Source organism: Vulpes vulpes, chromosome 2 (genome assembly GCF_048418805.1).
Source record: "Vulpes vulpes isolate BD-2025 chromosome 2, VulVul3, whole genome shotgun sequence".
NCBI lineage: Eukaryota > Metazoa > Chordata > Mammalia > Carnivora > Canidae > Vulpes > Vulpes vulpes.
Window position 1 is genome coordinate 155,380,458 of NC_132781.1, and position 25,043 is coordinate 155,405,500.

Genomic DNA, 25,043 nt, shown 5'->3' on the forward strand with positions numbered 1-25,043 from the left:
AAACAAGAGTTTGGTATTTATCTCAGTCTCTCTGAGCCAGGAATGTGGAAATGGTATATCTGGGTGGTTCTGGCTCAGCTCTCTCTAGAGTCTTTCAAAGCTTCACTTCCAAATCGGAGCACTCATGTGGCTGGCAAGTTGGTGCAGGGTGTTGGCTGGAGGCTTCACTTCCTTGTCATATATACCTCTCCATAGAACTGCTTGAGTGTCCTTAGGAAATAGCTGGCTTTCACCTAAGCAGAGACAGCAAGGTAGAAACCACAATGTGTTTTTATGACTTCGCCTTAGAAATCACATACTGTCAATTCTGGAATACCTCATGATTCCACAAGTCAGCCATACTCAAAGTGTGAAAGAACTGTGTCAGGGTACAAATACCACGAGGATTTATTAAAGGCTGGCTACCACACTACCATATGCTAAGTGACCACTGACAATGTCTTTACTTTTCTCTGATACTTAATTGGTAATTTAACTGAAGATACAATTCATTGAGAATTTTAAAGATATTGCTCTTAAAAAAAAAGATATTGCTCTTTTCTTCTAGCCTTGAGAAGTACAATGCTATTCTGATTCCTGATGCTTTGCATGGGTCCCACCTCCCTTTCTGGAAGCTTTGAGCTTTTTTTCTCTTGGTCCCTAGTCCTCTGAAATGTGATGATGTTGTGCTTTGTTGTGCCTCTTTTCTGATTCACTATGCTGGAGACCTGATGGACCTTTTCGGTTTTGAAACCTTAGAACAGAATGTGACTATACAGGTTAGGACATCTGAGCTTGCCTGGGAACACACTTAGCGGTGCAAAGAGAAGGGGGAGGAGGGCTACCGCCCTGCTTTTCCACCTTCCACCCCCTTCTAATGCATAGCTCCAAGTAGCCCTCTAAGGCCTTCTAGGTCATTGTGAAAGTTTATTTTTCTTTTCTTTTTTTTTTTTTAAGATTTATTTATTTATTCAGAGAGAGAGAGAGAGAGGCAGTGACACAGGCAGAGGGAGAAGCAGGCTCCATGCAGGCAGCTCGAGGTGGGACTCGATCCCGGGTCTGCAGGATCACACCCCAGGCTGCAGGCGGCGCTAAACCGCTGTGCCACCGGGGCTGCCCAGGTTTATTTTTCAAGGTAGTCCCACAGACTGTATTTTATGTAACAGTTCATGAACTCCATTTATAACTTTTTTAAAAAAAGATCTTGTTTATTTATTTGAGAGACTGAGAACATGAGCAGTGGGAGGGGCAGAGAGAGAGGGAGAAGCAGACTCCCCACTGAGCAGGGAGGCTGATGCAGAGCTCAGTCTCAGGACTCTGGGATCATGACCTGAGCTGAAGGCAGACGCTTAACCGACTGAACCACCCCTCATTTATAACTTTTTTTTTTTTTAAACTTTTTTTTTATTTATTCATGATAGTCACACAGAGAGAGAGAGAGGCAGAGACGCAGGCAGAGGAAGAAGCAGGCTCCATGCACCGGGAGCCTGATGTGGGATTCGATCCCGGGTCTCCAGGATCGCGCCCCGGGCCAAAGGCAGGCGCCAAACCGCTGCGCCACCCAGGGATCCCCATTTATAACTTTTTTTTTTTTTTTTTTTTTTTTTTTTTTTTTATAACTTTTTAAGTACGCTTCCCTGTGTACTTCTGCCCCAGTCCTGCAAATATTAAGTATGGCCTGCTGGGCAAGTTGCTCAATTTCTCTCCTCATATTGGTCATATCTAAAATTGGAATAAGAATCCCTACTCTGTTGGGTTTTACTATGAGGGCAATATGAGATCATGCATGGAAAATGTTTGGAACAACATCTGGTCAGTAGGAAAAGGTGAAATAGGAGCTTAGTTTCGCCAAGAGCAAGACTTTTAATCTAGCGCCCCCGTCTGGTTGGATGAGAAACTGCAGTCGCTTAAGAGGGCTCGATTTGGCGGAAACCAGCAGTTGGAGATTAATTTAGCTCTGATTTGAGAATAATGCCTTTTGCCTCTGCTTACTGGGCTTCCTCTGCCGGTCTCTTCTCTTGCACTCCTATGCTGCAGGCATGGCTGAGAACAAATGGAAATTCTCACTGACGTCTAGGACTACCTGGGGCAGATAGGAAAAGTTTCCCATTTTTTTCCTTCTCTCATTCCCAGGTTCATTGCAAACATTTCTGTGGTTCAAGGACTGCTAAATTTGTATCTGTGTTCCCTTCTCACCTGCCTTAATTAGGCCGAGAGAAACGAACTGTTTTTCTTTTATTTTTGGATGCCTCTGTGTGGCAAGCTGAGGGTGTGGTAAAATAATAGCTAACAACCACATGGCACTGATATGTGCCAAACACTTGGCTACAAATAATGCCAAACACAGGGCACTAATAATGTGCCTGACACTTGGCCACCAAGTCCCTAGGGCTTTACTTATATTGTGTTTTAATCTTCATAATTGCAGGTGTCCTATTATGATTCTCATTTTATAGATGATCAAACTACAGCACAGAGAGGCTTAGTAACTTGCCCAAGGCCACACAGCTGGTGAGTACTGGAACGAGGACTTAAACCCAGGTAGTATCCATACTCTTAACCACACTGAACCTTCTCCAAATATTAACGTTATGGAGTATTTCTCAGTGCCAAGGTGAGACCCCAAGAGTTCAGGCTTTTAACCACCATGCTGTACTTACCAGCTGGGTTATCTTGGATGATCATTTCCCTCAAAGCTTCAGTCATAGGGTACCTGGGTGGCTGAGTCAGTTGAACATCTGCCTTCAGCTCAGGTCACAATCCCGGGGTCTTGGGATCAAGCCCCATATCTGGCTTCCTGCTCTGCAGGAAGCCTACTTTTCTCTCTCCCTCCACCTGCAGCTCCCCTCGCTTGTGCTCTCTCTCTCTCTCTCTCTCTCTGCCAAATAAATAAATAAAATCTTAAAAAAAAATCTTCAGCCATAACAGTCCTTTACTAAATGCCATTCCACATGGAGTACTTCACCTTATTCATCATCAACATCTGGCTAATATGTCCTGAGCTCTGTCTACGTGCTAGGCACTGTCTTAAGCACTTTATATGTTTTAACTCATTATATCATTATATAATAGCTCTGCAGGGTTGATAGGTTTTCCTCATTTTTGGAGGAAGAAACAGAACACAGAGAGGTCAAGTGAGTTGCTCAAAGGCACACAGCTAGGAAGTGTGGGATTTGAAACTGGGTGGCCTTACTGATTACCCAGGGGACCAGGCTGTTGTAATTGCTTTTGGAGTCTTTGGTGCTGTTAGCAAATATTTCCAGTTCTCTGTGTCCAGGCACATGGAGAGATTGCACTTCCTTATCCCCTTGAATTTAGGTGCAGTCTATGAAAGATGGTGGAAACGATGGCTGTCACTTCTGGACATAGCTTAGCGGCCAGTGTGATATTCTGCACTCGTCCTGGAAATCTTAGCAGCACAGGTGGTGCCTCCCTCTGCCTGGGTCTCTGAGTGAGGATGACCTAGAGCAGACCCACAAAGGACATGTAAGGTGAGTGAGAAACATACCTTGAGGTGCTCAGCCACCGAGTTTTGGGAGTTGTTACTACAACATGACTAAGTCCAGGGTTCCCCAACCTCAGCACTATTGACATTTGGGGGTTGATAATATTTTGCTTTGGGAGGCTGTCCTGTGTGCTGTGGAATGTTTAGCATTTTTTTTTTGCCAAGTGTCTTGTTAGGGGAAAAACACCTCCTGTTGAAAAGGACTTCCCAGCCTATCCTATTAGTCTGAGTATCCTGCCAGTCCCAAGTGAACCTCAATTAGACATCACTTCTTTATTTTTAATTTTTTTAAAAGATTTTATTTATTTATTTGAGAGAGAGAAAATGAGCGGGAGGGAGAGGGAGAATCTGAAGTGGACTCTGTGCTGAGCGCAGAGCCTGATGCAGGGGTCTATCCCATGTCTGCGAGATCACAACCTGAGGGAAGAGTAAGAGTTGGATGCTTCACCGACAGAGGCACCCAGGGGCCCTTATTTGTTTTAATATGCTCTTGGGTTAGGCTAATATTTAAGATAGTCATGTCAATATTCATAGATCAAATTGGTCTGTAATTTTGTTGTTGTTCAATCTTTATCCAGTTTCCATGTCAGTGTTATACTAATATCAATAGCATTTTCTTCCCTTTGCTTTGCCTTGGAGTAGTTTCAGTGGCCTTGGTATGATCCGACTTTTTTTTTTTTTTTTTTTTTTTTGGTATGATCCGACTTTAAGGTGGAAAGAATTTCCCTAAGAAACCATCTATGGGGGCGCTCTACAACTACTATCTATGTTTCTTCTGTGATAACGAGTCTGTTTAGACTTGACAACTCTATAGGAGTCGATTTTTTAAAAAAGATTTTTGTTTATTTATTCATGACAGACACAGAGAGAGAGGGGGGCAGAGACACAGGCAGAGGGAGAAGCAGGCTCCATGCCGGGAGCCTGACATGGGACTCAGTCCCGGGTCTCCAGGATAACACCCCGAGCTGAAGGCCCCGCTAAACCGCTGGGTCACCAGGGCAACCCCAATTTTTGTTTAAGTTCTTTTGTTGTTGTTGTTGTTTTTTTTTCTGGAGAATTATCCACCTCATATAGGTTTCCTGGTCTGTTTCATATAGTTGTGGCCCAGGGTTTTAAAAGCTGGGAAATTTTACAAAGAAGTCTAGATTTCTAGGGGTGCCTGGGTGGCCCAGTCGGTTAAGTGTCTGCCTTCAACTTGGGTCATGATCTCAGAGTCCTGGGATGGAGCCCCGAGTTGGGCTCCCTGCTCAGGGGGGAGTCTGCTTCTCCCTCTGCTCCTCCCCCTGCTCATGCTCTCTGTCTCTCAAATAAATAAATAAATAAATAAATAAATAAATAAAATCTTTTTTAAAAATAATTCTAGATTTGTCTTTTCTTTAAAATTCCAAAGATGGGGCAGCACTGGGCCCTGCCTTCCACCTAGAGACAAACCAGTGGAGCTAGGTAAATGCTTTCATTTCCTTTTTCCACCCACACCCAATATTATCTTATACTAAACTCCTGGCATATGAGTTCGTGATCCCTGAGATAAGAAGGAATTAGGTAGAGTCTGCCATTTTCGTGGTTGTTAGGAGCTATAGTGTAAGGGACCCAAAAGAATAGACAGGAATCCATTAAAAAAAAAAAAAAAAAGTTGGAGAACCCTGTCTGGGGCAGCACGGACTATGATTTCAGTTATCAGGAAGGACTTGCTGACCTCAAAATAGTGCTCAGCTTGTGACCTAAAGTTTCAGTTCCCATCAGTAGGAAATAAAGCTTTTCCTTTCATTTCACATTTAGAGGGAAGGAAGGAAGGAAGGAAGGAAGGAAGGAAGGAAGGAAGGAAGGAGGGAGGGAGGGAGGGAGGGAGGGAGGGAGGGAGGGAGGGAGGGAGGGAAGGGAGGGAAGGGAGGAAGGAAGGAAGGAAGGAAGGAAGGAAGGAAGGAAGGAAGGAAGGACATTAAAATGTATTGAGCTCCCTTCCTCTCATTGAATCCTTACAAGTATTCCCGTGGGGTGTCATTATTCCCATTTTACAGGCGAGGAAACTAAGTCAAAGAAGTGTCACAATTTCCAAACCAGGCTGCTCATCAAATTCATTGGGGGAGGCTTATGAAAAGGACTTACTTCCAGATCTTACCTCTGACCTATTTGAACAAATTTCTGCACTGGGACTCAGAAGAAACCTGTATTTTAAACAATGATTGGTTTCTGATTACTGTCTCCTCTACTGGATGGAAGGAAGCTCCAGGGAGGCAGGGGCCATGTCTGTCTGATTCAGAACACAGAGTGGGGGCAAAGTGTGCACTGTGCAAACGAGTGTGCAAACTTTCCAGCCCTGACCCATGGGCCAGGGGCAAAGACCTTGTAAACTATTTGTGGCAAATTGGCCAGAGCAGTTTTCTCAAACTTTTTAGTGTACATTTTAAGAATTACTTGGGTTTCATTTTTTTAAATTATTTTTTAAATTTTTATTTATTTATGATAGTCACACACAGAGAGAGAGAGAGAGAGAGAGAGAGAGAGGCAGAGACATAGGTAGAGGGAGAAGCAGGCTCCATGCACTGGGAGCCCGACGTGGGATTCGATCCTGGGTGTCCAGGATCACGCCCTGGGCCAAAGGCAGGCGCTAAACTACTGCGCCACCCAGGGATCCCTCATTTTTTTTTTTTTAATGCCCACTCTCGAGTCCCAAATTTTTGATGGCTTGTACTTTCCATAGAAGTTTTTGAGAAAGAGACTGAGGTGGTAGGCGTCACAGAAAGAGAAGTCTGGGGGTCTGTGAAGACACACTGCCTGTTTCACCATTTAGCCAAATAACCAGAGAGATGTGGAACCCTCATGGAGATAGCCTGTGAAGGGGGCATCTGTCAAGGTGATATGCCAGCTAGAGGGTTCTTCTGGGCATTAATTACATGCAGCAGAGAGAGAGGGAAAAAAACATTATTAGCAACGAGTAGGGCTTTTTTGCATTGGAGTTCAGCCTCACTTGGGGATGTGTCCTTGTAGAGAGATGGTTAAATGTGACAACGTGTGCTTGGGAGTCAGGCCAATGCACAGCACCACTGCTCCCTGATTGTGTGAGCTTGCACACGTTCTTGATTTCTCCGTGCTTCAGTTTTCTTTTTAAAAATGGGGCCATGACCACCTACCTGGAAAGATCATCGTGACAACTGAGACAATGTGTGTGAGTCAGAGTGGTGCCTCCCCCATGGTAGGTGCAGAACCAGTGAGACCAGTTACTCTTACCTGACTGCACCAGACTAGTGTGCTACTCTGTATCCCAGGGTCTAACTCAGGTTCTGGCTCAGCAGATGTCCTTAATGAGTAAAGGACAAAGTGCTAACTGACAAACTGTGGGCAAAATCATCCATCAGAAACCATGTTCCAGAATTTACTTCAGTGTGTCGTAACTTCCATCCAGGAAAAGTTGGGGAAGGTAGTCCATATGCCAAGAATGCCCTTTTTAGGAGAGAAGGATAATAAAAACATGCTTCTGGGTTGTAGATTTGATGTAAGACCCAATCTGATGTAGGGGCACCTGACTGGCTCACTAGGTTGAGTGTCCGACTCTTGGTTTCAGTTCAGGTCATGATCTCAGGGTCGTGAGATTAGAGCCCCATGTCAGGCACCCCACTCAGCAGAGTCTGCTTAAGATCCTCTTTTTCTCTGCCTCTTCCCCTGCCACCACTCTTGGCTGGAGAGTTCTCTCTTTAAGAAAGAAAGAAAAAAAAAAAGCTACAATCCAATGTATGCAGGGGCTGCCAGCAAGCCCTGGGCTCCATTAATGAGAGGCCAATGTGGCAGATCCTTAAGCTCTTGCCGATGTGACCCTTCTGCAAGAGTTGTCATTATGCTCTCGTTGGGAAGTCAGTGTAAGCCTGAGGAGACCTACGTGGGTCCTTCACCAAGGCCCCAGGGACTGACAGGTGGAGTGGCACACGCTTTGCAACAGAAAGCCTGGGTCCCACACCCTCCCTTTGCAGCAGGTTGGCTGTATGATTTTACCCTTGAGTCCCAATGTCTGGCTGTGACAGGGGGTTAACATCTCAGTTCCAGGAGGTACCCATTTTCACTGGACCTTCCTCCCTTTGCTCAAGGGCTACTTCCCCCCGAATTCCCACATCCACCAGTCCCCCTTGGCTACAGACAAATCCGGCGTCCTTTCCGAAGCCCAGTGAGGGGATTAGGCTCTCTGCCTCACACTTAGTGACCAACGGCCACCCTCAGACACATCAAAAGAGAAAGAAGACCACGGTACATGACGGTTTTTTGTTTTTTATTTAGACATGGAATTTTCCTTCCTTTTCATATAACTTATCTAATTAAAATATTCATCTTGGTAGTTACCACAAAAAAGTAACATAGAAAATTGTATTTACATTTTGGGACCAAAATACAAATGGAGAGCAGGATGATACCTTGCTCCTTTCCCTCCCACTTCCCGGAAAGAGAAAGCCCCAAAGAAACTGCTCATTACACCAAGGATCACAAAAGGTTAATTTGTAATTTGGTGATTTGTATGTAGTGTAGCACAGGAAAAAAAAATTGCACACGTTTTCACAAATGAGACCAAAGGTTCAACATCATCCTGTGTGTCTGCTCTGCAGCCATTTCAATAACCGGGTGAGAAGGTTGTTCAGAAATTCAGCTTTTCCTCTTCCCTCTGTACTCTTCTCACCAAGTCACGTCCCTGATGCAGACACTCTTGGAGGGGGAGGAGGGAAAGATCTGGCTCTATGCAAACAGGGCTGATCGAGAATCTGTATGTGCTGGAAATGGGTGGTGATGTTGGCATGAACAAATGTGTCCTTCTTTCCCTCCCTGCCTAAAAATTCCTAACAAAGGAAATTAAATCATACACAACTGAATCTGCGATATGGAAAACTGGTTTTAATGACAAAGACTTGAACACACAGCTAAGAGACAAATTCCAGCTGGTGGACACCTACAGGAAATTATTCCAGGCAACAGCTGTCTGGCACCTGACCCAGATGTTCAATTGGCTTTAGGGAAGAGGCTTCCTGATACCAGATTTGGGGAGCAGGCCAGGACTAGGGGTGGAATGGTAAGACAAACGATCAAGAGAAATAATGTTTTACCCAGTTCAAAAACACAGCAAATGGAAACACGGCAAATACTTGTGTCCTGTTGCAACAGGCACCCTGCACAGCAATGCACACCGCACAACGCAGCTTTTGCCACACAGAGTCTCTGCTTGCTCTGGAATCTTCAAAGTTAGCCTGAGGTCTCCAGGATGGTTCAAAGCAGTGGACTCCATATTCTGGGCTTTGAGGGAGCTTGTCAAACTCCTGAGGCTGTCCTATTAACCACGCCCTCAGTCTACCTCTTGGGTAACTTAAGGACAGGTCCCTCCAATTTATAGCATCAACTGCCCCCGAGGTCACAACCAAGTGGGTTCCTACTAGATCAGTGCTCTTCAACAGCCACGAAGGGTACTGACACTGTCCTCCTAAGTGCTGACTGTGCAGCTATGTCAGCTTGAAAGTGAGATCCTCCCTTCCCAAACCTAATGGGTGTCCTCGCGGTTCTCCCCCATCCTGATACTACAGCTCAGACACTTCCCGGAAGTTGGCCGTTCCCTCCAAATTCTGGCTTCAACACTCCCAAACCAGAGTGCTTCAGCTGCAACGTTCTCTGCAAACATAGCAAATTCTTGTGCTCTTCCAATCACATGATCTTACCTTTTCAAGAAAGGCAAAACAAAACCAATTTCTAACACAGCATTACAACTTTTTAGAACCACTCACTTCTATTAGCAGTTCACAGGGAACGAGATTAAAGTGCTGGCTTTTTAAACTCTAAAGTCATATGGGGGGTGGGGGGCACAAAAAGCCCTGCCATGTTTTCACGTCTTCTCCCCCTGCTAGTGGGGAGAAGGAAAAGTAGGGGAGGAGGAAAAAAAAAAAACCCTAAAGTTTTGAATCAGAAATTGTAAATCGTAAAAATGCTGGGGTTCCGTGCAAATCGATCCCCCAAGGTTTGTGTCCTCTAGTGAGCCTCAAAAAAGTGGGAATTGGCAAAAAGGATGGGGAAAAGACTCCAGACCTTTACAAATAACCTCCTTTAATAAATACTATTTAATGAGGAAGAAAGAGATGCACCTGCATAGGAACTCAAAGCAACACCAAGGGCCTCAGAGGCTGGGGGTGGTGGTGGTGTCTACCTTGAACACTTTTTGTTTCCACGTTGAGGCACCCCTCTAGGCCAGTCAGGCTGGGACTCACTCCTTGCCCTGCATGCAGCAGGCACCATATGGGCTCTGAGGACACCCAGTCCTCCCTCTGGGCCAGAGTCCACTACTCAGAAGAGCTGAACTGGGACAGGTGAATGGCTTTCACCAGGTTTTTATCTAACTTTAATAAAGGACCCTAAAAAGAAAAGGCTAAGTGTATGGTAGAGGACAGAAAAGAAAAAAGAAAAAAGAAAAAAGAAAAAAGAAAAAAGAAAAAAGAAAAAGAAAAAGAAAAAAAGAAAAGAAAAGAAAAAAGAAAAAAATACTGGGGTAATATAAATACAATCTGGGGGCAATATTTATTAATTAAAACTATGTCTTATAGTTTACAAAGAAGCTAATTAACAACAAAAGTATAATTGACCTTAAAATCCTCAGTAAGACTGAAGGCTTCACATCTTCTTCAGAATTCTGAAGTGTTCTCCAGGCCGGGAGGCAGTGGCCGTGGTGCACAGGCTCACAGGGGCAACACCTGCGGACCGGGCAGGGCTTGAAGACCAAAAAGTTGCCTCCAAGCAAAGGATCCTGGTCTCCTTTGGAAGTTCCATTCCCCAACCCCATTGTCCTGGTACTCCTCCCCACAAATTTCATCTCCAAGGCGAATCCTCAGTTTATCGTCGGGAGAACCTGTTCTTGAAAGCTTTAATCGTCTTGGCCATCATTGGGGCAATTTCTGCACAAAGAGAAATAAGGCAGTTGTTTCAGATCATGGCAGTTTACACACGCACCGTGAGTGCTGACAATCAAGGCCAAGCCTTGCTGCTCTTTGCTCTGCGCCACCAGACAGATGGGTGCAAGCAGTAGTCATCTCCCAGCACAACAGAAGAGCGGCCCACAGCTCTGCTTCTGGAGCACCGGCCGGACCCATAACCACCCCCAGCTCTAATTCTGACCACCTCACCAACATCCGAGAGATTGGCCAATCTGCCCCTGGATGTGCAGTAGGTGGGAGAACTGGGATTCACTATGTGCCAGACTCTAACGGCGATCCTGAGCCACGATTTAACTGTTTCGCCAATCTCCAAACCAGCAAAAAGCAGCCCCTCTCACTCCCATCTGTCCAGGGCAGCAAGAGGTCCAAGATAAACTTAATGCAGACACCACCTGAGGATGGCTAGCCTGTCCTCTTGAATGATTAACCTGAGCTTTGGCTCATGGGCCCTGAAGTGAGTACAGAAGCCTGCTTTTAGGGGAGGATGCCCCCTTAGAATACTGGGGACAATCTCTGGTAATATGCTTAATAAAATACAAAATAAAATACACAATGGTCAATTAAATACAAAATACAAACACTTAATAAAATACAAAATACATATACTTAACAAAATACAAAAATAAACAGATATAAAAAGTAATACTTGGAAGCTGGGGTTATAGGTTATAAGCCCTCAAGATGGACTGTCATTTAGCAGTTCATAATTATAGTTATGAACCCCACGTTACTGCCTGAAGAAACAGGTTTACATTCAGGTTTTTTAAAAAAGCAGAGTGCCAAAGTGAATATTCTCTGCAATCATTATTGGGAAGATATTCGTGCATCATGCACAAAGTGGGGGAAAGAGGCACCAACATTTAGACCAGCTTCATGCAGAGCATGGGACATGTGCCTCATCTAGTACAAAGAACATGATGCAGTGGCAAGGACATTAGAGGCTTCAAATATTAGCTTTGAGATATCTGAGCATGAAACCCCAAGTTACTTACTCTTCACAGTCGGTTTCCTAGGATCATAGGAAACAGTGCTGAGCACGGGAGCCAAGTGAGCACCGCTGGTGCTTGGGCCATCATAGGCTGGCTGCTCGGGGCTGGCGCTAAAGCTGTTGCTGCTGCCACTGCCAGAAGGAGTGTGGCTGTTTCCTGTGGGGTACGGGGCTGGCTTAATCCTGCAACACAGAACGAGCTGGTTAGTCCTGAGTGTGAGAAATCTGCCCTCAGCACCAACAGCCTGAGGCTGGCCTGCCTGAGGAAGACCCAGTTTCTTTGCCCAGCAGACCCTAGCACCCCAGGTTCTAGTGACAGCACAGAGATAATAGGGTTAGCTTTTCAGAATGAAGGATCTCAACTAACTTCACCCTTCAGATGTAAATTTGTATTCTGAAGATGCTAATGTGACTGAGCTTATGAAGTCATCACAATAGCATGGTTTATTCTTTTTCTTATATTTAGAGTAATCTCTACCCCCCACTGTAGGACTCAAACTCACAACCCCCAAGTTCCAGAGCCACATGCTCCAATGACTGAGTCAGCCAGGACTCCCAGGGGCATGGTTTGATTAAACGGAGAAAGGGAAAGCACAAGGAAGTGTCTCCCAGAAGCCAGGTCCTGTTCTCCATTTCATCTTGACTCCCCCTGAGAGGCAGGAATAATTATTGGCCTACACTGCAGTCACAGAAGTGGAGGCTTGGGGAGGGTCATGTGCTGAGCTGGTCAAGGTAAGACTCCAGAATCCACTCTGCAAGGTCATGTTCTCACCCCAAAAATGAGTTGCTTCCTGCCCCTGGGCTGCCTCATTGGGATGAATGACAAGCTCCTGGGGCTCTTGTCCCTGAGCACACAGAAGCCCCGAAATTACAGAGAGCTTACCTAATTTTCTCAGGTACAGCTGCTCCTCCAGTTCCAAACTTCTCCTGTCTCCTTCGAACATCACGAGGCGGTTTGGCCACAGAGTTGACAAAGGCCATCTTTGCTTGTCGGCCTGTTGAGAAGTACAGAGATCAATACTGGCTTCTGGGCAGATGCTGTTATATTAATAATCTACACTACTAAAAAATAAAGGCTTTTCAGGTGCCCCCAAAACCAGGGGATTATTAACCCTGAAAACCCCTACACACAGTATGTGTGGTGACAGAAGAAACACCTCATCCCTATCCCACTTCTGCAAAAGCAAGACAGATTAAGAAGCTAGAGGTTGGGATCCCTGGGTGGCGCAGTGGTTTGGCGCTTGCCTTTGGCCCAGGGCGCGATCCTGGAGACCCGGGATCGAATCCCACATCAGGCTCCCGGTGCATGGAGCCTGCTTCTCCCTCTGCCTATGTCTCTGCCTCTCTCTCTCTCTCTCTGTGACTATCATAAATAAATAAAAAATTAAAAAAAAAAAAAAAAAAAAAAGAAGCTAGAGGCTACTATCAGCCTGGCCCACCAAGGACCTGCTGTCAACCAGGGCATGGCACCCTCATCCTGCTAGGTTCATCCCACCCCCACCAATCCCGAACTCCCCTTTACCTTTGGGCTTATTGGCATGTGCAGATCTGATATTCTTTGTCAATACTCGTAGCCGCTGCTCCCGGGCATCCTGAAGCCGCAGGTACATCTCTCGCCATGACTCATACTCTTCTGGCCTTTCTTCCTTAAAGTCTCGGTGACAATGAACTTTCCATAATTGATCTGTTTCTTCAATTAATACCTAAAATCAGAAGCAGGGCATCATTTATATGCAAGCACTCTGACATATCTCTTTTCTATCCTAAATCACCTCAAGATGAACACTTTCCTAATGTTTTTTGGTCCTCGTGGTCATAATATTATATTAAAATATCACAGTTCTAGGGAAAAAAAATCACTATATTAAAAAAAATGCTTGGGCGGCCCGGGTGGCTCAGCGGCCTGGCCTTCAGCCCAGGGCCTGATCCTGGAGACCCAGGATCAAGTCCCACGTTGGGCTCCCTGCATGGAGCCTGCTTCTCCCTCTGCCTGTGTCTCTGTCCCTCTCTTTCTCTCTCTCTCATTAATAAATAAAATATTAAAGAAAAATGTTAACTGTACTACCTGCTTTTGGGGGAGGGGGGTTGTGCGGTTAGGAGAGAAGACAACAGAAACTCGTTAAAGGTCAGTCTTTTCCTTTAGGAAACCAGTGACAGGCAGAACTGGGATAAAGTCATATCCAGGGAAGGGGACCACGTAATGATGATCCCTCAGAATCAGAGACAGCTAACTAATGCCACCAAATGATTGTATATCCCAGCTTACAAGAAAGATATTTGGACAGACCTGGGTGTCTCTAGGAGACATGTAGCCAATCTGTGTTCTTTTTATTTTTTTTTTTTAAAGAGGGAAAGAGATAGTGGGGTGGGGATGGAAGAGGCAGAGGGAGAGGGAAAGAGAAAATCTTAAGCAGGCTCCATGCCCAGCTCAGCGCCCAACACGGGGCTCCACCTCACAATCCGCAGATCATGATCTGAGCCGCAATCAAGAATCAGACACTTGGGATGCTTGGGTGGCTCAGTGGTTGAACATCTGCCTTCAGCTCAGGGCATGATCCCAGGGTTCTGGGATCATGTCCCCACAGGGAGTCTACTTCTCCCTCTGCCTGTGTCTCTGCCTCTTTCTCTAGAACTCTCATGAATAAATAAATTTTAAAAATCTTAAAAAAAAAAAAAAAATCAGACACTTAACTGACTGACCCACCCAAGTCCTCCTGTGCTCTTTTATATTCACCAGATACCTGAGCGTCAACACAAAGCTCTATCCCTGCCCCTGATCACAGGGGCTTTGCTGTCAAAATTTTCCTTTAACCTCTGTGACTAGATAAGCTCAAGAGAAGGGTGGGCAGTGTTTTCCTGCTCCCTTTGAAGCCCACCCTGACTTCAGGCCAGAAGCAGATGCTAAAAATATGCATTTTTAAAGGCCCGTGGGCAAACCAGCATGCCCAGAACGGTGAACTGACTACTGCTGCCTGCCCTTCAGCCACTGCAGATTTAGAAACAAAGCTATTTCCGGAGACATGAGCCAGAAAATGGCCTTCTCCGCACCCAAACAGGATACTCACGTGATTGTATTCCTCTATGCGGTATAGCTGATCAGGAGTACACCTCTCCAAAACGGGTTCAAGAACAGAAAATGGGACACCACCCACTTCAAAGATTGCTGCAGAGAATCAAAGGTGAAAGTGTTGAGTACTGGCCAAGCCACCCAGTAGTGAGGTCCCAGTGCCACAACATGTGTAGGAACAGGAGAAAAGCACGTGACTTACAATCAATGTTGTTTTTAAGTACCCGGATGCACTGCTGGTGCAAGGTCATCATTTTGGGGAGATAGGCGCATTTGGAGCCAGAATACACCTGCATCTTAGAATTCATTCTTCGTCCAGTAAATCCAGCTTCCTCCTCTTCCTGGGGTGAAGAGAGCGCTACAGGGCAGGGAAGACAGGACCGGATGTTACAGAGGGCATATACTCTACAGGGAGCGCTCTCCTACTCTCCCCCTCCTCAGTCTCCCAGAGCCCTTTCTCAAGGGCAAGCAATGGTACTACTGCTATTTTTCCATTGAGTCTGTGCAAATATAAGCCAGTATGTATTTTATTCCCTTTTCACTAATTACTAACATCCACTATCATTATTCTTTCATTTACTACATTTTAGAAATCATCCCATGTCAGACACAGACTTTCTGCATTTTTTACAGCTATATAGGAGGCCACTGGGTAGATGACCCATGGTTTAGGTGATTCTCTTGCCAAGGGACATTTATGTGGCTTCTGATTCTTCTGTTATTAAGACCAGACCTTGGTTTTTTGTTTGTTTTTAAGATAAAAAGCTCCTGCAGAACATATCCAATGAAGGGCAGCTAGTAACAGCAACAGCTGAGATTTACCAAACACTATGTGGGAAAACCCAGAGGTAAGAGCTTTACCACCATTATCACTTTTAATCCACTTCACAGACTTGTGAGGCAGATACCAGTTATTATGCTCACTTACAGAACATAAAACCGAAGTCCAAGGAAATTACTACCCCAGTTCATAGAACTTGTGGAAGCTAAAACTGGGATTCAAACCCAAGCCATCCAACTCCAGAACCTGGGAGGCTAGGAAGTGCACCAAAATCTTACGACGTCATGATTAAATTGTTAAAATCTTTTTTTCCATTTAAAAGAGGATGCAGAAAATTACCTTTTCGCTTTGGTGGGAAGGAGGACATCAATTCCAGGGTAGGAAGTGGCCGGTAATTGGCCTGTATCATGGGTAATGGGAGGTCTGGCAGCACTGGCAGTGCATCAGCGGGGACCTGCAGAGACAAGACCAGTAAGTAGATAGCCCTGTGTGCCAGTGCAGCCTCTGGCCCTGTGGCCCATTCCCGGGAGTGGTGACTAGGCACACAGTTTCACAAGCAGACCTGCCAGGTCTCACCCCACCGAAGACAGGAAATACACACAGTTGGGCTTGGCACCATGGGACACCTCAGGAATTAGGCCTTTTGGGTGCTAGCTACCCTGGCAGCTAGAGAGGTCTGGAAAGTGAAATTCCACGGGCCACACAAAAGCCAGCCCACCAAACAAGAGGCGGGCTAGGTCTCAGGAGCTCTGCGGGCCCAGCTGCTCCAGCTGGGAGGTCACCAAGCAGCTGAAGGGCTTACCTTTTTCAGCTTGGCTAAATCAGATCCAGCTGGCTGAAGCTTCTCTGCCTTGTTTTCGTTCACTTTAGGTAATTTCTGAACTGAATCCGAATTTTTATTAGTGCTTTTCGGATCATTTTTTTTTAGTCCTTTTTCTCCAAAAGTCGTGGCTGAAGTTTTCACCATCTTTTTCTTTTTCTTCCGGGGCTGGTCATAGCTGAGGTATGACTCAAAAGACATGGTGGGCTGCTCAAATTCATCATCCATATCCACTTCGTCAACTTTAGGGAGGGAGCCCACTGACTTTCTGTCAGAGTGAGAAGGCTTTACTTTCCCTTCCGAAGTCTTTAGGTTGTTTGACACCCTGTCTCTTGCCCCCTTTCCTATGTCTGCGCTGTCTAGGCTCTGCTTGTTTTTGTCCGATTTGGCTTTCTCTGGGTCTTTGTGCTTTGGCTTGCTTCTGAGGTGGTTGTCTGGAGCCACGTCTGAGGAGGGCAGAGACTTCTTGCTGCTGCCTTCTTTCTCCCTCTCTCTCCTGACACCACTAGAGGGCAGCTTCTCCTTGGTGCTGTCCCCTGACAGTGGTCTCCGGTTTTCCTCTTTAGAGATGGCCTTGTGGGATTTCTCTCTACTCAAAGACGACTTCCCATCTCCCCTGGCATCCACCGGACGTTTTTCCTTGTAAGACGACCTGTGTTCCTTGTGCTGACTCGAGGCCCCCTTCCCCTGTGGGTCCCCCAGATGTCGGTCCTGACTGCCTGCTAATCTGTCCTGAACGGCATTACCATGCCCTTTCCCGGGCTTCTGGTGTGGAACAGAAGGCTCGTGGTCCTCCTCCAAGGATCTGTAATGGTCCATGGACACCTGATGGGGACTGGCAGATGATGGAGGGGACTGAACGTGCCCATAATCAGAAGACTCATGGTCTGAAGAATAAACTGGTGAAATTCTATGGCATCTCTTTCTCTCGTCTCTCCTCTCTTGAACATGAGACACTTTGTGAGTTCTCTCAGGTTCCGAGAGTTTTCTGTGTTTTTTCTGCCTATGATCAGGGCTATAGGATTGGCTACTAGAGGCTTTCCAGTTTTCCTGGTAGTCCCCCTCTATCTCCTCCTCCTTCTGAACAGCATCTCTGGGGCGCTTTCGGGAATTGGTCTTCTCAAAGTCCTGCTCATCAGGCTCAGGGTTTCTACAATACAAGAAAAAGCAGACAGAGCAGATATAAATCTCAGTGTAATCCTTGTTCAGAGGACAAAGTCACAGAACCTGAACTTACAAAAAGAGATGAAAAGGAAGGATGCAGACTTAGAAACAAGGACTTGGGAAGAAAGTGAATGGATCCTGCTCAAAGATACTCAATTGAGGTTTGAGATTGAGAAAACTCAAATAATTCAATAAACAGAAAATGATGCATTTAACTGCAGAATACAAAGATCAAGTATCTTGAGGACATGAAGAATGCTTAAACATTTTTCAACACAGGGGTGCGCGAGTGGCTCAGTCGATTCAGTGTCTGCCTTTGGCTCAGGTCATGAACCCAGGGTCCAGGGATGGAGCCCCACATCAGGCTTCCTGCTCAGCAGGGAGTCTGCTTCCCCCACTAGAGTGCTCTTTTGTTCTCAAATAAATAAATAAAATCTTAAAAAAATAAGTAGAGCAGAAAGAAACATTATCAAAATGCTAACAATATTTATGTTTGGTGGTAGAATTACAAGAAATTTTGATTATTTCATTTCTATTTTTAATATTTTCTAAAATCTTACAATCATCACTGTTATTTTTATAATTAAGACAAAATATTTTATTTATTTTTAAAGATTTTTATTTATTTATTTTAGAGAGAGTGAGAGGACACGAGCAGAGGAGCAGCAGCAAAGGGAGAAAATCGCCAGCAGACTCCACTCTGAACACAGAACCTGATGCAGGGCTCGACCCCAGGACCCTGAGACCATGACCTGAGCCAAAACCAAGAGTCAAAAGCTTAATGGACTGAGCCACCCAAACGCTCCCAAAATAAATATTTTAAGTAAGAAGGCAGAGAAAGAATAATAAAGAAAATGTATCTGTCTGTAAATATCCCAAGTGCCAGGTATAACCATGGACTTGAACAAATCTACAGAGTAATGTTCTTACCGTTCCACAGGAACTAGTTTCTTCCACTGGGCCACTAGGTCCCTGGCAAAACTTCCAACGTGCTCGTGTTTTCGTAAGCTATTTACTGTTTTCCCAACTCCGGTCTCCTACAGATTTGACAAAAGAATTATTAGATAGTTATAGAACTAGGTTCACAACTTTCTAAGGAAATGAAGCCTCTTTGAGAAACTCCTTCCTAAAACTACCTTTAAGTCTCAATACAAAATTACTTTGTGTCTATGCCTCAAACCTCTAATGACACACAGTAGCAAACACAGTAGCACAGCATACCAGACTCAGAAGAGGAAAACAGTTATATTAAAACACTTCCACAACTTTAACAATAAATAACAAGAGTGATTACAGCAAGTGTCAGGCACTGAGCTAAAAGCTTTACATACTATATCTCAGTGAATCCTTACGACTCTGTGGAGGCAGGAATCTGTCCACTTTTACATCAAAGGAACAGCCTAAAGATTTGGATTTGCATCTAGGACTAGTTGATGCCAGACCCAATGTTCTTTTATTTATTTTTACTTTTAAAACAAAATTCACCATATTAACCATTTTATTTTCAATTAGCAATAATCATACCAGATAAACCTCATTGGCTACAATACTGCCACTGTGCAAAGCTCATTCTAACCATTTTAAAGTATATAGTTTATTGGTTTCCAGGATACAATACTGCACAACTGTCACTACTATTCCAGAACATTTCCATAACCTAGAGAAATCTTGTTCCTCCCAATTTCCCCCATCCTCTACCTTCTGTCTATGGATCTGCCTATTCTGGACATTTCACATAAATAGAACCATACAATACATGGCCTTGTGTGTAGCTTCTTTCACTTTCAAAGTCCATGCTTTTAATCTTATTGTACAGTCTCTCCCAGTGGAAGGAGATGGAATATAGTTATATAATATCTAACACTTCTTACCGCAAGAATGTCTACTGTAATAGGCAAGGTGGAGAGTTTCTTCAAATATTTCAAGAGCTGCAGAGAGAATAAAATAAACATTAATTTCTATAAAATCATGATCACTCACTGGAACAAATAATAATATGATAGGTAAGTGCTTACTGAGTTCTGTGTGTTGTACAGTAATAAGTATGGTTATTATCTCTATTTTATGAGTATGAAGATAGAATCAGAAAAGTTACTTGCCCCAGGATGCAAATAGGGCCACATATACTCAGATCTGTGGCTTTAGATTCCCTGCTTTTCACCTACCATTTAACACAAAGGGACGTAAGACATAAGAGAACCAAACCTACCAACTCTAATAAAAGTTATCAACAACTATCATTGCCCCAGTTTTGAGAGAATTTCTGAGAAAGGTGCCAATTTAGGGAAATCACTCATGGACCCAGCATAGAGGAAAGCAAAATGGAGAAGAGGTTCCTCCAGGAAAAGAGTATTATGCTTCCAGGAAGAGTCACAGTTTAAGAGAATTGGTTTTTTGTTTTGTTTGTTTGTTTGTTTTGGATACAAGTGGGGATTTCAAGACTAACTTCAAGTCACCAGAATCAGAGGTTTGCTGGTACAAAACTGTGAATGCAAAATGTCAGGGTAGATTAGGAAAGTGATCTGGTTTTGGCCACATTTCCTTTCTGTAGTTCTAAAACTAGGTTAAAATCAGGACAGCAGAGCTGTTGAGACAGAGTTCTGGAGTCAGAGACAGGCTTCAGTTTGGTCCTGTCATCACCCTACTGGGTGATCTTATGCAAGTCATTAACCTGCTTGAACCTTACTTCATCTGCAAAATAGAAACTGATCCTGTCTCTTTACAACTTTACAAGATGTGAGGATTCACAGAAACAAATCATGTGCAGTCCTTGGCCACTGTGCCTGAAACATAAAAGCCCAGTATATGCTTTAAACATTTTTAAAAAAATGTTTATTATTAATCATTTCATTCATCAACTGATAGCTCTTTAAAGGTCTACCCTTGATTGTGGAGCAGATATTCTCCCAACTAATTCCTACTTACTCCATTTCTACCCAAAGTCATGGTTGGCTATGCCGCTTTTCAGGAAATGTTTACCTGTATACAAACATACTTACCATTCAAGGAATGGTACAAAGTACAAATAGTTCAGAATAGATAACTGTGACTACTTTTACATTCAAGCACCAGAAAACAAGATCTGTTCTTTTTCCATGTGTAGGCCAAGCTATAATTAGTATGCCATACTGCTATTAAGTGGAGTAGCAAATATGTTTTTCTGGTCATTCTACTTCAATAATTACTGAACTTCGTCTCCAGGCAGAACAACTGGATCACAAGTGATAATCCTGTTTGGCTGGGAAATGAGAAGCCAAGTACTGTATCCAGGGAGTTTTCACCTTCATAGTTGAATGAAAATTTTCCTCCACTTCAAATGTGATCACCACCATCATCCAACTCAAGATAAAATTTACGTGTGCTTCTTGTCACCCAAGCTATGGGTACAAAAATTAATGCCAATTCCTATTCTTACAGGAAAATTTAGGATCATTGTAAAGGCTAAAAGCTGGTTGTCTCCCCTAATGCCATTCCCTAGAAGGCATTTATAGATCATCTACTAAGTGTCTGTGACTATGCTACGTTCTTATATGTGTTACCTTATTTCAACCTCATTAACTAACTCTATTAAGTGGATATTTTTTCTCCCCACTTTAGACACTGAAATAGCCCAGTACGGTTAAGTAACTTGCTTTAATGAGCTAGTAAGTCAAGTGTGTCTACAATAGCATGAACTACAAAGACAGGAGAAGCATCCAACACGATTAACACTGTCCTTAGAGGGTAGCCCAGGTGGCTCAGCGGTTTAGTTTCTGCCTTCAGCCCAGAGCCTGATCCTGGAGACCTGGAATCGAGTCCCACATCAGGCTCCCTGCATGGAGCCTGCTTCTTCCTCTGCCTGTGTCTCTGCCTCTCTCTCTCTGTGTGCGTCTCTCACGAATAAAATAAAATCTTAAAAAACAAAACAAAACAAAAAACAAACAAACAAAAAAACCACACTGTCCTAAGAAAACAGAACAGGAGCTCATGTGCCTAGAAACAAAGCAGAAGAGCTCCTCCTCAGTATTACATTGTTAGGTGGTTTAGAGTGCACAGAGTAAAGGAGGTCACCATGGGAACAGAGTCCCAGGACCTCTACAAAGCTAACATACAAGGATGGGGCCATAAGTCACAGAAAGAGTGTTCATCTCAAAGCCTAACACTAATTTGAAGTGTAAATGCTCCCTTTCTGTTTTGCTCTGGGTTAGCAGGGATGACCTGAAAGCAGACAAAACTAAAATCCTGGAAATTTCCAAAACATAAGACTTACCAAAAAATAAGAGAAAAAAAGGCTTCAGAGCCCCTCTATTTTCAATGAGGTTCAAGAAAGTACAAAGCAGAAACAAGGTAAAAGCACTTTGGGCATCCTCGGGTACGTGGAAACTTGCTGTTATCAAACCAAGGGACCAACTGCAGAGTTTGCAAGAACTGATAACAGCTTATTGAGAAATGCCAAACACGGTACACGCTTAGGAACCTCAGTTGTCCTTTGCACACTTCTTCAACCCAAAGAGCAAAAGATGTTGATAATGTTGACATGCTTGTTCTCCACTTGCTATCAACTGGGTTCTTGGTAGTTTTCACTCAAAATGTAATACAGAACAAGTAACTTTACCACCCATGAAAACTAGTTTCCAATTAAATAGGAGAAGCCAAGTAACCCTAGTCTAATACCTTTTCCCCAAGTACATCCAGAGCACTGATGGACTTAGAGCTAAAACAAAGTTACAGTTTAACGCTGACGTTTAATGTGAGGAAATCCATGAATCTGAAATCAAGCCTTTGGCTAATAATGGTTTGAAATCATGAGTTAAATGCAAATTCAATCCTGCTATATAATCATCTTGCAACTTCAAGAACAACCTGTGGGAGCTTGTTGGGTTAACAGAAGGTTGAGAAGGCCAGTGTGCCAGCTTGCAGTTTTCTCTCTGCAGTTAGCTCACTTCTGAACGCCAACTATTGTGCCCTTTGCAAAAAGGATCTCCCATTATTTTCTCATCTTCACAATGCAAAAGCAGAGGTTTAGGGTGACTTGCTGTCTGGGAGTGAGAGCCCAAACACTCACAATAATCACTAATAATTCAAGTAGGATGAGATGCCTACAGATCTTTTCCTAATTTGAAATTTCATGCATATCAACTAGAAAAGCTACTTCAAAATTCAAATTGTAATGGGAAAATAACTACAGATACTACATGGTGCCTTCTTTTTTTTTTTTTTTTCCCAACCTCATAGTGATAAAGACCAAACTGGTAGGGGGGGAGGGTGGAACATAATACTGCTTTAAGATTTTAAAAATCAGTCAGAAACCTACAGTGTTCAGGGAAACCAGCTAGTGCTCAGAAATAATGACCATTTATTAGATGTCCACAAGGAGTTATTGTAAAAAGAAACTTGTAAATATGTCTGGCCACTAGGTACTGAAGCTGCAATGAGAGATACAATATGAACAATGGAAAGCATTTAAGTTTTCACAGATTTAAAACTAAAATGGCTTCCTGAAGAAGTGGCTCTTTGAGCTAGTTATGCATGAGAAGAGTTAAAAAGTGGCCTGATGAGGGATGCCTGGATGGCTCAGCGGTTAAGTGCCTGCCTTCAGCCCAGGACGTGATCCTGGAGACCTGGGATCAAGGCCTACGTCGGGCTCCCTACATGGAGCCTGCTTCTCCCTCTCCCTAAGTCTCTGCCTCTCTCTCTCTCTCTCTCTCTCATGAATAAATAAAATCTTGAAGAAAAAAAAAAAAAGTGGCCTGATGGTGAGATGCTGTGTAGGAGGGAAAAAGCCTATCTACGACAGGTTGGGAACAAGGTGAAGAAGAAGCCCTTCAAAAAAAAAAAAAAAAAAAAGAAAGAAAGAAAGAAAAAAAGAAAAAGAAAAACAATACATGAAAAAAAAAAAAAAACCTGTAAAGAATGGCGATTAATATCTACCGAGCACTTCCTATGAGCCTGGCCTTCCCCCTCTGACTTGGGTCCTAGGAAGAAGCAGGGGAGGAAACAGACTCAGCAAAATAAGTCCCCAACGTCTAAGGTTGGTAAATGGATTAGAACTCAAATCTCACCACCACTTTATCTCGCCGGGCTCCCCCCATTACTTCCTCTTCAAAACGCACTCTGGGGCTCAGAGATCCAACTCTTAGGAACTGCACACTGAGAACGTCTAACACGTAAGTGTTTTCATCAGCGTATTTCACTTAAAAAAAAAAAAAAAAATTCTAACATCCAGACACCGAGAAGCTGGATAAAACAAAGTCGAGAGAGAGGGAGGAAGGAATGAATTTAACCTAACAACCGCTAAAAAACAAAAAACAAACAAAAAACCCCAGAAAACTGGCTGAGTACAATTAAAAATGGTTGCCCATCACTCACAGCAAGGAGAAAAGGTGGGTCTTACCTTCCTACCCAGGCCAGAAGGAAATCGGACTGTAACTTCTAACCCTTTTTTTTTGGGGGGGGGGGGGTGTTCCAATTGCAACCTAAGTTTTGGGCGTACGGGCCAGCTAGGGGACGTGAGCGCTGTTTTGTCTTGCTGTGAGGGGCATTTCTGAGCAAGCGGAAAGGTCCACGTTGAGAGCAAGCGGAGAGCCGCAGGCACGTCTGGCGGAGGCGCGGGGCCGCGCGGAGAAGCGGCTCCTCGTCCCCCAGCGCCCGCCCGGGGACGCCGGGGAAGCGGCCACACTTCGCGGAGGGGATCGGCGCCCGCGGGCTCGGCCCCCGGGAACAGCCGCCCGGGGCCCCGCCGGCCCGCCGCGTCCGCACGGAGCGCGCCCCCCCGCCCCCCGCCGCCCGCCGCCGCCCGCCGCCGCCCGCTGGCCGCGAACCCGCCGACTCAGGCCGCGGCCCGGCGGGGCCTGGCTCCGGGTCCGAGCCCCCGCGGCCCGGGCCGGCCGGGAAGGCGCCGCGCCCGGGCCCGCGACCGTTACGGGGCCGCGCCGCGCCCAACGCCCGCCCCGCTCGGCGCTGCGCACCCGCTCACCTTCTTGGGGTCCGGGTTCGCGGCCAGGCGCGCCTGCAGCTTCTCCACAACTTGGAGCGCCGACTCCGCCGCCATCGCTGTCACTGGCGCGGCCTCCTCGCCGGAACTGGGCTCGCGTCGCGTCCTCGGGCCGCGGCTCCGCCCTCCGTGCATCCCCGGCGGAGACGGAAGCGACGGGCCCCTTCCGGGCCTCGGCGGCGGGGCGAGGCGGGGCGCGGGGCGCGGCGGGGGGGGGGGGGGGCGCAGGCCACGCCCCCAGGGCCCGGCGCGGGGGGGCGGGGGGAGGGGCGGCCTCAGGCCACGCCCCCAGGGCCCGGCGCGGGGGGGCGGGGGGCGGGGGCGGCCGGCCGGCTGCAGGCCACGCCCCCAGGGCCGGGCGCAGGGCCCGGGGCGGGGGGGCGGCTTCCCAGCACCGGCTCGGCAGCCGCGTGGGCCGGGACGCGCGGGCCGGGGGGGCGGCTGCGCGCTGGCCGCCGGGCAGCTCCGCTTCGGCCCTCGGCGCCGAGCCCCAGCCGAGCCAACCTCTCCGCCGTTCAGTTCCGACGGAACGCGGCTGCCGCGCCAGGCGCCGTCCTACCCTCGCCACGCCCCGCCTCCCACCTGCCCGCGGGGCTGGGCCCCGCCCACCGGGGTCGCGACCCGCCCACCGGGGGCCGAGAGCCGCGAGCGCCGGTGCCCGGTCCCTATATTTCACCCTCAGCGCCACCCGGTGAAACGGGTTCAGTTGTCCCCATTTTACAGATGAGGAAACAGGCTCAGGGAGCCCACATTAACCTGCTTGTGGTCACACAACAGGAAAGAGATGAAGCTGGCATCGGAATCTAAATGGTTTACCTT

General features: G+C 45.8%; 1 protein-coding gene, 1 long non-coding RNA gene and 1 pseudogene across 2 annotated transcripts in view; 1 reads left to right on the forward strand and 2 right to left on the reverse strand.

The window, feature by feature from the left end:
- LOC140597987 (uncharacterized) overlaps positions 1-18,019 on the forward strand; it is a 31,263-nt gene extending 13,244 nt beyond the window's left edge. The window contains exons 2-3 of the long non-coding RNA XR_012000105.1: positions 15,244-15,334; positions 17,887-18,019. This is a non-coding gene — a long non-coding RNA (uncharacterized lncRNA). The remainder of the gene's footprint in view (positions 1-15,243; positions 15,335-17,886) is intronic.
- Positions 7,726-24,410, reverse strand: ELOA (elongin A). Its single transcript, XM_072750781.1, has 11 exons — positions 24,207-24,410; positions 19,123-19,179; positions 18,182-18,288; positions 16,070-17,237; positions 15,607-15,721; positions 14,689-14,844; positions 14,485-14,582; positions 12,942-13,122; positions 12,303-12,414; positions 11,424-11,602; positions 7,726-10,392 (listed from the first exon to the last, which is right to left on the reverse strand). The coding sequence occupies exons 1-11, from the start codon at positions 24,357-24,359 to the stop codon at positions 10,331-10,333; spliced, it is 2,388 nt and encodes a 795-aa protein (XP_072606882.1). The 5' UTR covers positions 24,360-24,410; the 3' UTR covers positions 7,726-10,330.
- Positions 18,746-18,818, reverse strand: LOC112930215 (U4 spliceosomal RNA; annotated as a pseudogene).
- Positions 24,411-25,043: the final 633 nt, after the last annotated feature.

Coding starts and splice junctions, on each gene's coding strand:
- ELOA (XM_072750781.1), bottom strand. CDS start 24,359: ATGCACGGAGGGCGGAGCCGCGGCCCGAGGACGCGACGCGAGCCCAGT. Junction 17,238..18,181: donor AAACTAGTTCCTGTGGAACG/GTAAGAACATTA, acceptor CTTGTATTGTAG/AAACCCTGAGCCTGATGAGC. Junction 13,123..14,484: donor GCATAGAGGAATACAATCAC/GTGAGTATCCTG, acceptor TTCTGATTTTAG/GTATTAATTGAAGAAACAGA.